The 17,617-nt window shown below is 45.4% G+C and overlaps 1 protein-coding gene across 1 annotated transcript; it reads right to left on the bottom strand.

Moving 5' to 3' along the window:
- Positions 1-274: 274 nt before the first annotated feature.
- On the bottom strand, positions 275-16,042 carry LOC147623366 (putative serine/threonine-protein kinase At1g54610). The gene is made up of 8 exons (XM_086821520.1): positions 14,482-16,042; positions 3,278-3,562; positions 2,877-3,194; positions 2,481-2,708; positions 2,210-2,310; positions 1,955-2,069; positions 1,311-1,853; positions 275-1,165 (listed from the first exon to the last, which is right to left on the bottom strand). The coding sequence occupies exons 1-8, from the start codon at positions 14,860-14,862 to the stop codon at positions 803-805; spliced, it is 2,334 nt and encodes a 777-aa protein (XP_086677646.1). The 5' UTR covers positions 14,863-16,042; the 3' UTR covers positions 275-802.
- Positions 16,043-17,617: the final 1,575 nt, after the last annotated feature.

Below are 17,617 nucleotides of genomic sequence, written 5' to 3'. Positions count from 1 at the left end.
GATGGAAGGTGGAGACTCCAAACACTAACAAACTAGGCCCAGATGTCAACAATCTTGAGGGTGTTTATGCATTATCTTGTGATGCGTAGACAGTGGGCTTCATGGAAGGAGGAGAGATACCATCAAAACTCACATCCAACACCCATCATTGATCTCGGCACACTTAGTGGGTGGAAAGACACCCTGAAACACAATGAATATAGGCATATTCCTTACACCCAACTTGTATTTCTTCCACATGATGATTAACGGTCCACCAGAGCAGGCATGTAAATTTATAAAACTGCAGGATATATTCTATGAAAATCTGACACCGAGAGGACTGATTATACTTAACCCAATCTTTGAAGGAGGAAGAGAAGAATCCAGTCTTCCAGAAGCAGCTGTGATGCGTCCATTTCCTTGACGCAAGGGACTGAAGTATGCGTAAGGTTGTCAATGTGCCAAAAGTCCAGATGCACACAACTAATCCAGGTTTCTCAGTTAACTAGAATACAACATTGATACTTTACACAGACCACCACAATGGGTTTAAATGTGGGCACGCGGCCTCTTTGTGGATACGTGCCAGTTGATTTGTACAAGAACTGCCCATAGTTAAATAGAAGATTTGACTTTTGATGACTTAAAGAACCTTTCCCAGCCCAATCCTCTGGTTTTTCTGTAGCCTTGGAAAAAGGCATCCTCAAATACACCTGATGGCTACGATCCATATCAACTTGCATGCATGTTATTGGAAACAGAATGCACAAATCCCAAGCAAATCTGGTGTGAATGTAATCCTCCGTAATAGTGCCAGAAGTCATGTTTCATGTTCCCTCTCATAGTTCTCGGTTACCAATGATAGGCCTTGTGCTGCTTCACTCAGCTCCACAATCTCTCCAGTCAACTGCGGCCTGACTGGTTTCCACCGTCCACTGGTTGCTAGTGGCAGTCCATGATTCTTACCAGACTTTATACCTTCTGCATTCCCATTGGAAACACTGGGCCATGCCTTCCGTGAAGGTGCACTGAATTGGTTTTTACCTTTGTCGTGCCGAGAACGTCGCACAGCTTGCTGTATTTGCCGTTCATGCTGTCCAAGGATGTCATCAAGATTTGCAGAAGGGTGCATCAATGGTCCAGAGAAATGTATTCGGTCAGCCTGTCCACCACCAACAAAACCCTGCACATACAGCTTTTAGCTTATACCCGACCACTCACTTAAAACACTTTTTGTCCCCAGTCTCTGCTTCAAGCATACAAACAACTCATTGACTGTTTTAAGACGCACCAAACAACCTAGAGCTTCATGTCTCCAAAAAAATTACCACAACTGGTCGCTCACGTTGAGCTCGATCTTTGAGGTGGAACTCGTCTACCCTCTTCTGAAACGGCTCTGACTGTTGCAACTCTGCCCGATGTTTTGCAGGTTCAGATAGCTCAGCAAGCTCATATCCTATGTTTTGCATCCCACCACTTCCATCAAACCCATCCCTCTGCCTGGCAGAAGGAACCTGGTTATGTCGCTCTGCACTTGCATTGTTCCTTGCAGCCACCAGAGTAGAAAGACTGGACAGGTCGGAAGTTTGAGAACTATAACCTGATTGAGACTTGAGATCAGGCACAGTAGAAGACCTGGTCGAACGAGATGTGGAACGAGGAGGGGCCATAGAAGGATCATCTTCCTTCTGCTTTCTAAAACCCATTAAAGCAATATTTGAATTTGCTAGAGGACCAAAATGGCCTGGCGGACGCATTCCATCTGCATGAAGTGGTGGATCAATACGAAAGCCCACAGCCGAATCCTCTTGCTTAGGATTGAACTTCTCACTTTTACTTTTTACGGAGGCATGTGAGGTCAGACGACGTTTCTGCGAATACACATGCCAGGTCAGAATTCTGTTCATCTAAAGCACAGTTGTCATGTGTCTACTTAGTGCTTTGAAGTGAGAACATTTGACAGACGGTTCACCTGAATGGATACTGCCAACTCTGCATTTGCCTCTGGTGCAGGAATCGCCTTGCTTGGATGCCCAACCCTCTTTGTAGCATCAGAGCCATGCACCCTACCTCCAGCAGCTCTTTGCCTGTAAATACAATTGCATATTGCACACATATTGTAAGGCTTGCATGTCCTCAGCAGAATAAAATGTCCAAAAACCACTGAAGTTTACAAGAACCTGGATCATTTTCCATGGGTTCAGAAAGATGAAAGACAGACTCTTACCTTCGAGCTTCTTCATCTCGTAGTTTTGCATCAAACTCTTTGCTTGGTGGGTACTTTGGAAGACTAGAAGGGTCACACGCTAATGGCTTCGTAGTAAAAAACTGGAACAGCTCAAGAGTCAAACCAATTATTCACCTCAATCAACATTTTTAGGTACACCAAGAAAAGGTCTACATAAAAGCTTGGGCTGACAACAGGCAACACAAGCTGTTCTTGGGCTCAACCTTACAAATTGAATTTTGTAGACTATTCAGGGTCTTAGAAACCTTACTTCACCCTTCAGTGCTGCTGCTGCTGTCCCCCTATCTGCTGGTTCTATGGCAAGCAGAGTTTCGAGTGAAGCCAAAGCTGATGGTGGAAACTCTCTGAAAGTCTCAGCAATGCACCTCTTATACGGTTGTTTTGGCTTGAAGATAGTGGCATGTGGAAGCTTTGACTTCTTCCAGTATTCTTCAGATGGAGAACCACATAACTTAAATATTTTGTGCAATTGCTCAACCTGCAATGATTTCAATTGAGTCATTGATGCATTTGTATGTCTTAGGTGCCTAAAAAGCCATACAAAAGACCACGGTACAGAACAAAGATGAGATATTGACGACGATGGACTAAAGATGAGGGACTAAAACAGATGGCATTTAAGGCTTGAAACAGGAAGAGCACTTACTTCAGTTCTTCCAGGCATGATAGGCTTTCCTGCCAGTAGTTCTGCTAGAATGCATCCTGTGCTCCACAGGTCTACAGCAACTCCATACTCCGTTGCCCCCAACAGAAGCTCCGGGGGGCGATACCACAAGGTAACCACACGGCTAGTCAAAGGCTTCTTTTGATCCGGATGAAAGAAGGTAGCAAGCCCAAAGTCAGCAATCTTTAAAATCCCTGAATTATCAAGAAGAAGATTGGATCCCTTAATATCACGATGGAGGACACTTCGACTGTGACAGTGGTCAAGCCCCCTGAGTAGCTGTTGTAAGTAGCATTTCACCTGTTTGCCAGATCCACTAATATGTTACATTGAGGAACTAAGAGTGTTTCCGATTCACTCCTCATTTGTGATACTTCACTAACCTGTGGCTCTGTAAATGTTGTCCCAGGAGAAGCTGCAAGCCCAGCTAGATCGTGCTCCATGTATTCAAAAACAAGGTAAAGGCTGCAAGACATTCTTGATGTAACTAGCCCTTCCAGCTTTACAACATTTGGATGGTCAAGTCGCCGTAAAACTTGGATTTCCCGAGCCATGAAACGAACGCTCTCAGGTTCCAGATTGTCAAACCTCACTTTTTTGAGTGCAACAATGTTCCCAGTCTGCAAATCACGTGCTTTATAAACGTTGCTGTAGGTGCCTTGGCCAATCTGCAAACACAATGAAGATTTTGATGATGTCTTGTTACAGACAATGATCAAGAAAAAAAAACAAACCCCCCAAGGCCTTGAGAGTGCACTCGACCCACACGTGTGCACATGCCAAACACACGCACATGCACATGCACACATTTACTTGTAACTCCATTGTCTTATGTAATGAATCTCTGAAACTACTAGGGAAGAGAGAATAGTAGAATGTTCATATATATTCAAAAGAAATACTGAAGTCCAATTCAAAAAACAAGCTTTTGTGCCTAAAGGTCAGGCTAGACTGAAAGACTCAGTTTTGTAAATTACATAGCTCCTTGATTCTCTAACAAGTCAATCTTTCCTTAACTCTCACAAAAGGTGATTAATTGCAAATCTCTAGCATGCCCTTTTCTTATCAACTCGAATTTAAGGATTACTGATGCCCTAGATCATTCACATTACAATCAACATGTAACTCACCTGCAAGTAAGGTGCACATCGGCAGCCAGGCAGTACAAGCAGCAGCGCACAGCAGTCAAGGCTCCTGTAGCAGCAGCATGGGCAGCCAGCCTGAACACGAGAAGGCACCCAGAGTGATCGGCCAGGTAAGACAGGCTGCCAGGCAACATATGGGCAGGTCCAGTAGTGGCTCTGCTGGACGGACAGCAGGTTTGGGCTGCTGAGTGGCCAGGTGTCCAGGTGAGACAGTGGGACCTTGGTGGGTTGACTACAGGCCAACCAGCCCATGACCCACATACACCAGACGACCAGCAATTATGCCACCCTCCCTTCCAACCCCATGATATTCATCAAGCGCCTCCACTCGAGAGTTCTTCAGCGCACACAACAACATGTGATTGGGAGAAGCGAGAAGAAGGATAAGGCAGCCAGCGTTCTCCCTAAACAGTAGAATTCACCTCCAACTTGGGCTGGGATCAGCTACTTGTGTGATTGTGTTTGCAAGCCTTCCGCAGAACCTCTTTCTGTTGGTCTTACAATTAGTATCACAGCCTAAGATATCTGTAAAATTTTCTTTTCCAGCATCTCCTGTGTGATGCCTGCCTAATTAGGGTTAGATCAGGGGGAACATTAGCGTTTGGGAAGGGTCAATTTTGGGTATCTTTCCCGATCCACTGTTTCCAGTTTCTGTCATTGCTTCACGGGACCAACTCACAGTTTTGACCCATATGCTCTTGGAGTCGATGGCAACACTCTGGCAAGAGCACATAGCCCAGAGATGAGAAATCACACTTGGCAACAGCCAGCAGAGGCTGTTAGAATTTTGTGCATCTCTTTGTGTTGTGGGAACATGGCCTTTTATTGGCACACATGTTTTTACTAGTCATGGGCTGATTTATGCTAGTCGGCCGTGTTCATGATGCTAGTTGGCCAACTTCATGGCCTCCTTTATAAAGGCCTCCTCTCATCACTTGTAATCATTCAATCCTCAAGCACATTGTAATGCCAATTTGCTGGCTATATTACCATTGTAAGCCTCTTGCTAATCAATCAAGGTGATCTTGTCTGCAATCGCTGTCTCTCCTTCTCTCTCTCTCTATCTGCCTTTGTCTATGTGCATACTCCAACATAGTATCAGTTGCCAAAGGTACCTGCTGCCATCATCCATGAATTGCCTCCCTCATGTAGCAGCATTTTTTGAAGATCCTCTGCTGGCTGCGTTTTTCTGCTGAACCTGCGTTTTTTCTTCTGTGCCTCTCCTTCACAGCGTTTTCTTCCTGCCATGCTCTTGCGCCTTGCATTTTCTCCTACTGGGTGCAAAGGTGCTGCATTTTGCTTTCCTAAGCATTTGCATCAGCTTTGCGAATAGTGTGGGCTGTTTTACAGTCAAGACAGGATCTGGAGGTGGTCTATTCGCGTGTGGTGCAGCCCAACAAGCGGCCTCGACAGCCTTGCTTGTTAGTAGTCATCTCCTGTCTGTACATTACACACTAGGGCCTGTGTTGGTGTGCCCACCCAGTTAGGTGTATCTCCATTTTTTCCCTATTTTTCACGTATATTCCCCTATTTTTTGTGGACATGGGGCTGCTGTGCTACCTGACTTGCTCCTTTCTGCTGGCCAACTGGACATCTGCCTCAAAACCTATTGTTCAGTGCTGGCCGACCGAGTTTCTCTGGTCAACTCTGGTTTTTTCTGATCGTGAGCAGATGGGGCTGCTGTCGGCCTGTTTTGGGCTGGCCGACCAGGAGCTATCGGATCTTGTGTATAGAGCAGAGTTTATACAGCATCTCTCTCTCTCTCTCTCTCTCTCTCTCTCTCTCTATTCTGTGTTTTCCTCTCTACAGAGGTTGTCTTTAATTTCCGTTGTGCATTCTGACATGGTATCAAAGCCCCAGGTGGCTTGAAGCTTGGAGACAATGAGGGCTTGAGGGTTTGCTGATTTGTGGTGCTCATTGGAGATTGCTTGGGCTATTTGGGACTTGGAGATCGGGTAGAAGGCGGCCATCACCGTTGGACAGCCACCTTGCATACTATTTGTAGCCTCTTCATATTTTTACCACATATGACAGTCGGACGGGAACAACTACCACATATGGAAGGTAATGATGGAGTCTGTCTTGGAGTGTTATGACTTGGCTGATTTCATTGTGGTTGGTGTTCCACGGCCAGAGTTGGAGGACGGGGAGATTTTACCCTCTACTCTGAAAGAACAGAAGGCTCAGGAACAGTTTTGGGATCGTGTCAATGCCCATGTGCGTTCTTTCATCTTCCTTAATTGCACACCACGGGTGATTAATCATATAAAACATATGACGCTGGCCAGAGGGATTTGGCAACATTTGGCTTCTCTGTATAATAGGGTATCACCCATGAAGCGGATCTCCTTGGAGGTGTAGATGGGGGTGATGAATCCTGCAAAAGTCTTTGACGATGCGGGAGCACATCAACAAGTTGCAAGCTCTTCAACAGGAGGTTCTTCAGGCTAGGAAGGAGGTATCTTCAGAGGACATGGCCATCACTTTGTTGTCTCATTTGCCCTCTCAATACTCAGCATTTTACTGTCAGAATGCACAGCAGAAATGAAGACAACTGCTGTAGAGAGCAATACACAGATGCAAGAGAGAGAAGCTAGTGTAACTCTGCTATATATACACCAAAAAATCCCGGAGTGCTCAATGACAAGTGTGGGGGGGAAGGGGCCATTTTATATGGCCCTAGGTTGCTGGTCAATCAGCACTAAAACAGCCGACAGCAGCCCCACGACCTGATCCAGCTCAGTCGGCCAGCATATGGAGGTCGGCCAAGCCAAAGCAACAGGTCGGGGATGCAACCTTCAGTCGGCTAGCAAATGGAACAGCCAACAGGTAGCATACAACCTCCCACATGTAGCAAAAAATGGAAAAAATACAAGAAAGTGAGGAAAAATGGGAAAATACCAAAACTGGGCGGGCACACCCACAACAGAGGCTGTAGGCATATGCTTACTTATGGTAGTGCTATGTGTGAACAGGGCTTAACCAAGGGCACTTTTTCCCATGTGGTTTTTCCCCTTGGATATCAAGTGTGAAAGGACACTCTACATATAATATTTTGTACTTCTATATTATATGGATGTGGCACACATGCAAGGGTTGACTTGCATTTTGTGGATACCACACTTTTGGCTCTCTCTCTCTCTCACTCTCTCTCATTTTTGTGTGTGAGCTTCTCTATCCTGCACCTAACCCTAATGTGCAGGTTTGTGTGTGTGAGTCCAACACCAACAATTGGTATCAGAGCAGGGAGCTAGCCCTGGGATTCTGCCCCTGGAAGAAAACCTGCAGCAAACTGCAAGGACTGCGAAATTCCATTGCTGCTGCTTCCGGCCACCAGAAACCGGCGGCACTACCGGAGAGCCCACCACCGCCGCTCAGCCTGCAGGCGGCACATCCCGCTTTAGCCAGCGGCGATAGTGCAGCCTGGACCGCCGCCGCCCAGTAACGCCTCTTGTCTGCCGTCGCTGCTTCGTTCCGGCCACCCAGAGCCGTCGGCAGTTTTCGCCTCGAACGCCCAAAGCTCGCACGTGCCCAGCTGACGACTCCGGCCCGTCTGCACCTCCGTGCTAGCTCAGCGCCTACGCCTCCGTCTGCACCTCCGTGCTCGCCCTGCGCCTATCGCCTCGGTCCCCTGTTCGCGCCCAGCGCCTCCGTCTGCGGGTAGTCACACCAGCCAGCCAGCACCACTTGTACCTGGCCGACTGACGCCAGGCCCACTCCGTACTGTACCATCCACGCACTAGCCTCCAAGTACTTTTATTTCAGAATAAACAAAAAAAAATAAAAAAATAAAAAAATAAAAAAATAAAAAAAAAGTTGCAGGCATTCTGGTGCAGGTTCAGCAATCTTCTAGGGTTTGCCAAAAGTTACCCTCTGCCAGAAAAATTACAGGTGGTGCCATTCAATTTGTTGGGTTTGGAATTTGGGGGTTTTCCAAATTGAGGTCAAAATCAGCAAATTGAACCTCTTTCACTTGCAGAAATTTGGGGCTTTTGTGAAAATTGGCCAATTAAATGCACATTGAAGCGATTGGAGTGCATAAAAATTGGGGATTTTCATATTGGAGCATGTAATTGGGCATTACAGCTGTGATTCGTCGTGTATGTATACACATTGTGTGTAATTGGACAATTTGGTGCAGGTTTACACTTGCTTCGGTTTGCAGGCAAAAATTTGCACATGACATTTGGTTGCCTGGCAGTGCACATTGGTGCTTGGTTTGCTTGCAGGTATATTTTGTTGACATGGCACAAAATGCTACAGATGTATTTGGTGTGCTCACCCAGGAGAACAAGTTGGATGGATCTAACTACTCCCTCTGGAGTTTCATGATCTGTAATTTGCTGGTAGCCGAAGGGCTTTGGGACATCGTGTGTGGTGATGACATCGTGTGTGGTGATCTGTAATTTGCTGGTAGCCGAAGGGCTTTGGGACCTTCCTACTTGGGCTTTCACACCTCTCTCAACCTCTCAATGAGAGGAGGTGGTGATCCTGTCACTTTTGAAGAGCTGGTGGGTTTACCCTTGCAGGAAGAGCAAACAAGAGCAAACTTATCGAGCAACCATGGTGGAGACAAGGCATTTACAGCCAAGGATAAGGGTAAAGCAAAGAGCTTTAAGCATGGGGGACAACAGTCTAGCAAGGCTGGTCATGGACAGTCCTCTTCTAGTGGTGAAAAGTCTGACAAAGGGGATGCAAACAAGCCCAAAAAGAAGGGCAAATGTCACTACTGCCATAAGCCTGGATACTACATCAGTGAATGTAGGAAGCGGATTGCAAAAGAGAAAAGGAAAGAAGCAGGCAATGCAGTAGCAGACTCTTCTGATGACAAAGCACAGCAATCAGCTAATGTAATCCAAGAAGAGTACACTTTTTTGGTCACATGCACTATTGGCACACCAAGTGCTTCAGACATTGATATGTCTTGCATTGCATCTGACAGACAGAATGCATCATGGTATTTTGATAGTGGTGCTTCGAGCCACATCACTTCATGCAAAGATGTATTTCAGCACTTGGTTTATGCTTCAAATGGCCGCACTGTATCATGTGCAGATCATACCACAAATCCAATAAAGGGAACTGGCAATGTCATACTTATTGCAGCCAATGGTGCCAATATTTGTATGAAAAATGTATTGTATGTTCCAGGGATAAAGAAAAATCTGCTCTCCGTCTCAGCCATAAACGACCAAGGTTTAAAGGTTGAATTTGAAGACGGGAAGTGTTTGGTAAAAGACCCATCAAAGGGTTATGAAATAGTCACTTCTGGAACACGATACAAAGGCTTGTATAAGCTGGACAGCTATGACAAGCGTACTTATGATGCAAATACAGTGGCTGCCCACACTCCTGCTATGCATGATGCAGAGCTATGGGCATGTAAATTTTTGGAGTTTGATGCTTTTGCAGAAGCATCATATGGTTGATAATATGCCGCCTCTTGAGTCTCCACCAAGACATGTATGTGAGGGGTGTATTTTGGGAAAGATGCAACGAAAACCATTCCCCAAAGATGGAGCTGTTAGAGCTGAAAGTAAATTACAGCTCATACATAGTGATGTATGTGGTCCAATACGGACACCATCCATAGGGGGGCATCTTTACTTCGTCACGTTCATTGATGACTACTCCAGGTTTGCTTGGGCTTACCCCTTGAAAGCGAAAGCAGATGTGTTTACATGCTTTCGACACTCTGTAGCAATGGCTGAAAATATGTGTGGATGTAAAGTCCAAACACTCCGCTCAGATAGAGGTGGAGAATATATGTCAAATGCATTCAAGGATTATATGCTTCAAAAGGACATCAAACACCAATGTACTGTGCCTTATACACCGCAGCAGAATGGTGTAGCTGAAAGGAAAAATAGATCTCTCATGGAGATGGCAAGATGCATGGTGAAAGCACAAAAGTTGCCTCACAAATTTTGGATGGAAGCTATAATGTGTGCAACTCATGTGTTGAACAGGTGTCCAACAAAAGCTTTGAAAACCATAACACCATTTGAGGCTTGGTATAGCCGAAAGCCAACAGTGGACTATATGCATACATTTGGGTGTTTGGCACATGCACATGTGCCAGAACAAATCCGAACAAAGCTAGATGACAAAGCAATGAAATGCATTTTTGTGGGCTACAGCAATGAGAGCAAAGGATACCATCTTTATAATCCGACTACACGAAGGATTTTTGTCAGTAGAGATGTGGTATTTGCTGAAAATTCAGAACAGCCCATGTACAGCTTGTATAGAAGTAATGATACAGGCATACAGGACATGTTTGATGGACTATTACCCATTGCAATTAGGGGGGATTCAAATCAGCCAGCCCCTACACAACAAAATCCTCATGTAGAACATGTGGAACAGCCAGCCATTCAGCCCCCTGCTATGCAAGAAGTGGAAGATCTTGTCAGGGAAGAGCAAACAGCCATAGACACAGCCAAGTCAGTGCCAAGATGGTTGCTGAAAACTTTGCAAGAAAGCAAACTTGCAGCTCCACTCACAGGTAGAACAAGGGCTAGTTCCAGCCATGCTTTGAATATACATCGTGGGGAGTCTGCATTAGCAATGGGTGGTCTCTTTGATTCAGAAGAGGATGGTACTATTGACAGGTACAAAGCAAGACTTGTGGCTAAAGGCTACTCCCAGAAAAAGGGAATAATGAAGAGACTTTTGCTCCTACTTCGAGAATGACCACAATAAGATCAGTGATTGCATTGGCTGCCCATAAAGGATGGATAGTGCATCAATTGGACATCAAAATTGCATTCTTAAATGGGGATTTACAGGAGGAAGTATATGTAAATCAGCCCATTGGTTTTGTAGTTCCTGGTGAGGAACATAAAGTATGCAAGTTACACAAAGCATTGTATGGGTTAAAACAAGCTCCAAGAGCTTGGTATGATAAGATACATGCTCATCTAACCAGCCAAGGTTATGTGAATAGTCCAGCTGAAAGCACATTGTATGTGAAGAAAACCGATGCCGATATTCTCATAGTCATCTTGTATGTAGATGACATGCTCATTACAGGTACTAGCAAAGCACAAATTTCAGATTTCAAAGCTGATTTGAAAGCTGAATTTGATATGTCAGATTTGGGGCCTTTACACTACTATCTCGGCATACAATTTATGCATACAGATGATGGCATTGTTATGCAGCAAACTAAGTACATAAAAAGTTTGCTAAAAAGGTTTCACATGGATGAATGTAAGCCCATTTCTACTCCAGTAGAACCAGGTGTACAGCTTACTATGCATGATATTGCAGAGCCTTTTGAGGCCGTGAGTCCAACACCTATGCTCACTTATGGTAGTGCTATGTGTGAATAGGGCTTAACCAAGGGCACTTTTTCGCATGTGGTTTTCCCCTTGGATATCAAGTGTGAAAGGACACTCTACATATAATATTTTGTACTTCTATATTATATGGATGTGGCACACATGCAAGGGTTGACTTGCATTTTGTGGATACCACACTTTTGGCTCTCTCCCTCACTATATTCCACTCACCTCCACAGCGTACTATTAAAGTGAGTATCAGAAAGTGGGGTGGTAGTCGGCCATTTCCATCATGAGGGTATAAATACCCATGCCCACCATTGTATTATTCAATCTATTCATTGCTAAAGTTAGCTGTTCGTCAACCTCTCTCTCTCTCTCTCTCTCTCTCTCTCTCTCTCTCTCTACGTCAACTTCTCTCTCCTCTCTACGTGTGTATGAGTGTGGCTTCCGCATGCACTAACTCTAACATGGTATCAGAGCTGAGGCTCTAGGGTTCTTGGACAAGCGCATAGAGAGCTGGAGAAGAAGAAGAGTGTGCTGTTTGCTCGGGCCGTTGCACTGGCAAAGTTTCCCGCTAAAGGAAAAGCGAAGAATAACTGGCGTGCCCTCCCGGTTTCCGGCTGATTGGAGGTTTGCGTTTTGCTTCATCGAGCTGTTTTTCACCTGCGTTTTCAGCTTCAGTGCTGCGTTTTCTCCTGGTTGGCTGTGGGCTTGCGTTTTCCTGCCCTGTTGCTGGTCGGCCAGTTTTTTAGAGCACTTTGGAGGCTGGTTTTGCTTTGGACAGCATCATAGCAGGCCAGGAGGGCACCGGTGACGCAAGGGTGGAGCCTCGGGAGTGGAATCTAGGACGCGGCCAAGACTTGCAGGTCAAAGTGCTCGAGGACTCGGGACGAGATTTCAACCGTGTTGACTGTTACAAGAGGAGGAACGAGAAGTGCGTCGGCTACGGAGAGGAGGTTTGGATCGACTGAGAAGATCTTGGACGGAGTTTATGAGATGGGTCTCCCGTGTTCAAGCAAGGACGACAAACTGAATGGCGACAACTATGCGCATTGGAATTTGATCATGAGGCTGTGGTTTAGCAGAAAAGGCTTATGGGACATTGTTGATGGCTCGGAGGAACGTCCCCGAAGGGATAGCAATCGGTTCACACGTCTTCAGGAGGAGGAGTTTCTCAAATCTCTTGTGGATTGGGATGCTCACAATGCGAAGGCGATGTCGGCTATTGCAGAATCTCTCACCAAGGAAATTTCCCCTGCCATTCAGACTTTAAAGACTGCCAAGGAAATGTGGTCAAAGCTTGCAGGAATGTTTGATCGAGACTCAACAATGCGAGCAGTAACCCTTCTCGGCCAGTTGTTTTCCATCAAGTTTGAAACCGGGACCTCTATGCAGTCACTTCTAATGAAGGCAAAGGTTATCCATGATCAGTTATCGGCTATGAATAGTGCATTAACTAGTACCCAGTTAGCTGCCTTGGTTCTTACGAAGTTGCCAAAGGAGTACGAGATGGTCTCGAGGGCATTACGCTTACAAGTCACGAAGGAAAAGCTGGAATTTGATGATCTCAGCTCTTTTCTCATTGAGGAGGAAGCAGTGCTCATTTCCCAAGGCAAGATTCGGGTTCCGAAGGATGTAGAATTGGCACATGCTGCATCGGAATCCAATAAGAAGTCTAGGAGCCGTTGTTATAAGTGCGGAAAGCGAGGGCATTTGGCTCGGGATTGCAAATCCAAAGCTAAAGCTCAAGGCTCGACAAATGACAAAGGCAAAGGCAAAGCTGACGAGGATGACAGTGACAGTGATTCTAAGAGGGATGCTACGGCGTCTGCCGGTGTGGCGAGGACTTCACTGGCACATACTCCAGCATTCTAGCTTGGTGGATGGATGCTACCACGTGCTTCAGCCAGAGAGAGGCATGTGAGTGGCAGAGAGGGGCAGTCTGTGCTCCCGTTTTTGGTGATTTGGACCCGTGTGTCGGAGTTCAAGGCACATGCATCTGGCATGGAACAGCTTGACAAATCTATGGACGTGATGTGTTCGTAGTTCATTGGTAGTAGACTATGGATGGGATGAGTTCCTAGTTCATTGTCAGAGAATTTTGGGCGTCATGTGTCGATAGTTCAATGTTCAGGAGATCTTTTGGACGTGTGTGTTCTCAGTTCAACGAATGGGGGATCATGGATGTGGAGTTGTCTGCAATTCATTATTCTATGTGGCAGCTGAAGCTCAAGATGGCATTCCTTGAGGAGACAGGTTTTTTGGTGCATTTTCCGAGGTGTATTCGGTATCCGGCCGGTACTGAGGTGTCCATGGTTGCATCTACATCAACTTGGTTTCTTCATCTATGTCCACTATGAGCTACAGAGAGGGTGTTAAAGTGAGTATCTCAAAGTGGGGTGGTAGTCGGCCATTTCCATCATGAGGGTATAAATACCCATGTCCACCATTGTATTATTCAATCTATTCATTGCTAAAGTTAGCTGTTCGTCAACCCTCTCTCTCTCTCTCTCTCTCTCTCTCTCTCTCTCTCTCTCTCTCTCTCTCTCTGCGTCAACTTCTCTCTCCTTCTCTCTACGTGTGTATGAGTGTGGCTTCCGCATGCACTAACTCTGACACGTACCCCCCCCCTCACTATATTCACACCCTATAAGGGTTTCTGTTTACCTTCCAGTTCCAGTTTCATTTTCTAGGTGCCAGTAGTATCATCTTTATTTTTCATTTTCTGGGTTTTTTTATCCAGACATTGTATCAGATCCACCATGATGTAACTTTTGGTCTCATAGGTCATTATGGCCTTTTGAAGACGTTAATATAACATTTCTCTCTCTCTCTCATTTCTGTGTGAGAGCTTCTCTATCCTGCACCTAACCCTAATGTGCAAGTTTGTGTGTGTGAGTGTGTGAGTCCAACACCAACAGAGGCCCTGACATAGTGTACAGAACAGGAGATGACTACTAACACCCCCTCTCAGCTCTTGAATGTGGAACCAACACCAGTGAGCTGGAGTGCCGCCGGAGCAGTTGAAATGAACTACATTGTCATTTGATTTGAACCAACCACAAGTTGTGGGCATAATCACTATTAAAAAGAATTCCCTTTCTCGATGAACAATATAAAAAATAAGGATGCAAAGCTTACAGAAATCCTCACCTTGTCCAGTTTCTCAAATGAGTCTGCTCTTCTAGGAATCCAGCCTTTTATAGCCTCTCCAGCTACTGCTGAGAGCCAGGCAGGCCACCCGGCAGCTACTTGTTCGCCTTCTATATGCTTGGGAGGATTGTTCAGTCGAGGATTAGCCTCAGCCGGTATCCACTGCGTTTCTCTCCTATCATCCACCGACACAATCCTCGTGATTGAAATCCCATTGGTCTTCACCCTCTCTCTTTCTTTCTCACCAAGTCCATTTCCAACCTCCCCATAGTTCAACCTTCCTGATGCAGAAGACCTCCTCTTGGATCCATGAGCTCCTCCTTTCCGTCTATTGAAATCCTCCTGCACAACCCCAGCCACCTTTGCACAGATACAGCCCATCGCTAAAATAACGAATGGACTTTCTCCCTCTCTCACACAAAACCACCCCTAGAACAGCAGCATCCTACGCAAAAAAACTGCACACTGTAAAAACTAGCCCATGAGAAGCTTGCTAGACAATGATCCAGCTCTGCAGATGGCTCATTCTGGAGCTTAATCCAAGCCTTAATTTCTTGAATATCAACTGGTAACTAAAAGAAACCGAATGGTGGAATCTCAAAGCAGAGGCATGAAGTAGAGATGTCCGCTATCATCACAATCCAATCCCTGTGGCTTGCACTCTCGTACTTCATATCATGCAAATACGTCACCTGTGGTGCATCTTGGCCAAAAACACTCGTGTATAAGAGCTCCACAGACTCTATAACCTGTGTGTGAGAACTCCAAAAACCCTAGGGCGTGTGTGTCAGATCTTAAGAAACCCTGTGACCTGTGTATCAGAGCTCTAGAAACCCTCGGGCCTGTGAATCAGAGCTTCGAAAACCTTAAAACTTGTGCATCAGAGGTCAAGAAACCCTGTGACCTGTGTATCAGAGCTCATGGAACCCTTAGAGCATGTCTGTTAGAGCTCCTCATAGCTTAGCACCTGTGTGTCGGAGCTCCTCAAAGCCTAGAACCTGTGTCTCAAGCCGCCTCCAACTCCACAACCTGTACATCAGAGCTTTTGGAACCCTATCTGACGAGTGAAAGAGCTCGACTCCTACCTGAGGAATAAAAGGCGGTTCCTTGCGAACACAATGCACCTGCCTGAACCACAAGGAAAGGGCCCGGTGCAAGAAGTCAAAACTAGCGTAACAATGTGTGAGGCTAAATCGACGAAAATGCAGGAGGAGAACACAAAAACTGGGGTCGGCGGAAAAGCTCCGCAAAACAGACAGCAGGCGGAACAAAAAGAGGATATTCTCTGACAAAAGGCCCTTCTCGTCTCTATGGCAACCCTGCTAAAGAAGGCCACAGCATTCTGAAATAGACCTCCTGTGATCGCCATAGCCAGAGCTCCAATGGGAATTCTCCGGCCCTCATTGTTGCGTATATGCGGAATATAGGATGTGTGCGCGTGTCGTGGCTACTTCACCTACGTATGCATGTGGTGTGGGTACCCATGGCCGGCAAGGAGAGGCAGCTGGTCTACTTTTACTTTCTTGCTCGTAAAGAGTGTAGTGACTCTCAATTCACAGCAAAAAATGTGAAGAAACTAGCTATCCCTTTTGAAAAAAAATATTTTACCAATCAAATTCTTTTAGAAAATATCTTACCTAACCATTTTGATGGGCTAAAAGGAAAGGTGTGGTGAACACACTACATGAAAGTTGCAAATGCATAATTAATGCCCTAAGGTTCCTTACATGAAGGTGCACCCCCCCCCCCCCAAAAAAAAAAACTATCCACTCGCGGTCGCGCTCCATGTTCCCGCATCTCATCACTCAAGCTAAGAGACAAGAAGAAGAAGAATTGTTTTTACATCGTCGAAAACTATCCCAAGAACCCTGGAAGGATTATCCGATGAAAAGTTGGATTCAAATTTGGGTGGATCCATGCCTTTTTTGAGCTCTCGCACTAGCCACTTCTGCCCCTCATGGCAACGAAAGGGCAATGTGAGATAGAGAGAGAGAGAGAGAGAGAGAGAGAGAGAAGGAGAAGAAGAAGAACCCTTGACAAAAAGCTGGATTCAAACTCAGGTGGATCCATGCCTTTTTTGAGCTCTCGCAGTAGCCACTTCTGCCCACATGGTGGCAGAGAGAGAGAGAGAGAGAGAGAGAGAGAGAGAGAGAGAGAGAGAAGAGAGAGAGAGAGAGAGAAGAGATCAATGGATGCATGGCACCTAGAGATAGAAACAAAAGCGTCAATCATAAGCCTTAGGAAATAAATTTCACGTATTTTCCACAAATTAATTCAAACCAAGGGAAAAACAACTAATGGTGTGGAGTATATTAGCCTCATCAATAGTGTGTACAAAATGTGATACTACCCTAAGGAAGAGTATCCATCCATACAACCTACCCACACAAGAGGAGAAATGGTTGAGCCATAATATTAGCAAGAGTATCCATCCTTACAACCTACCCGCACAAGAGGAGAAATGGTTGAGCCATAATAAGCCACACAAAAGCCAAAATATTAGCCTGATCAATAGTGTGTACAAAATGTGATGCTATCCTAAGCAATTCTATACATCCTTACAATTTACCCACACAAGAAGAGAAATGGTTGAGCAATAATAAGCCACCAATGCTTTGGAATTTGAGTCTCCTTCGCAAACCGATAATGGAGTTTATAAAAGATTGTCCAAGGGGTTTATGTAACCCTGCCTGACATTTGAGTCTAGCACCCTTCTTTACAAATCTTTAAAGGAGCTGAGCAAAAAATTGTCCAATGGGTTTTTGAAGGGTTTAGACTAACCTTACTTGTTGGAAACATACACCTTTCAAGCTACCTCTTTTGCCAAAGAGCATCAATTCTTGAAACACTATAAGCTTATTCTCATATGCCCTTTGTAGGACACTAATGTGCAAAGTGAATAAAGCAAGGTACAATGAAAGGTTGTCAAGTACCCACACCCTATGGGGTCCCAACAAACCCTCTAACTCAAAAAGCATATTAAGAGTTCATAAGTCTCTTTCATTCTAAATTGACAATCGTGTCTATAATCATGTAAGCCTCTTTTAAGCATAAGGTTGTCTTCTTTTGCTAGATTCTTTCCTGCTTTGTGGACGTTACCCCCACCCTTCTATTCACTAGTCCTCTACTTGGATGT

Source organism: Cibotium barometz, chromosome 27, assembly GCF_041138505.1.
Source record: "Cibotium barometz isolate CiBa-2024 chromosome 27, ASM4113850v1, whole genome shotgun sequence".
Classification (NCBI taxonomy): domain Eukaryota; kingdom Viridiplantae; phylum Streptophyta; class Polypodiopsida; order Cyatheales; family Cibotiaceae; genus Cibotium; species Cibotium barometz.
Note: the sequence above shows the minus strand (reverse complement) of the source record. Positions and strands in the feature narration are given on the sequence as shown.

Coding starts and splice junctions, on each gene's coding strand:
- LOC147623366 (XM_086821520.1), bottom strand. CDS start 14,862: ATGGGCTGTATCTGTGCAAAGGTGGCTGGGGTTGTGCAGGAGGATTTC. Junction 3,563..14,481: donor CATTTGAGAAACTGGACAAG/GTGAGGATTTCT, acceptor TTGTGTTTGCAG/ATTGGCCAAGGCACCTACAG. Junction 1,166..1,310: donor AACGTGAGCGACCAGTTGTG/GTAATTTTTTTG, acceptor CTGTATGTGCAG/GGTTTTGTTGGTGGTGGACA.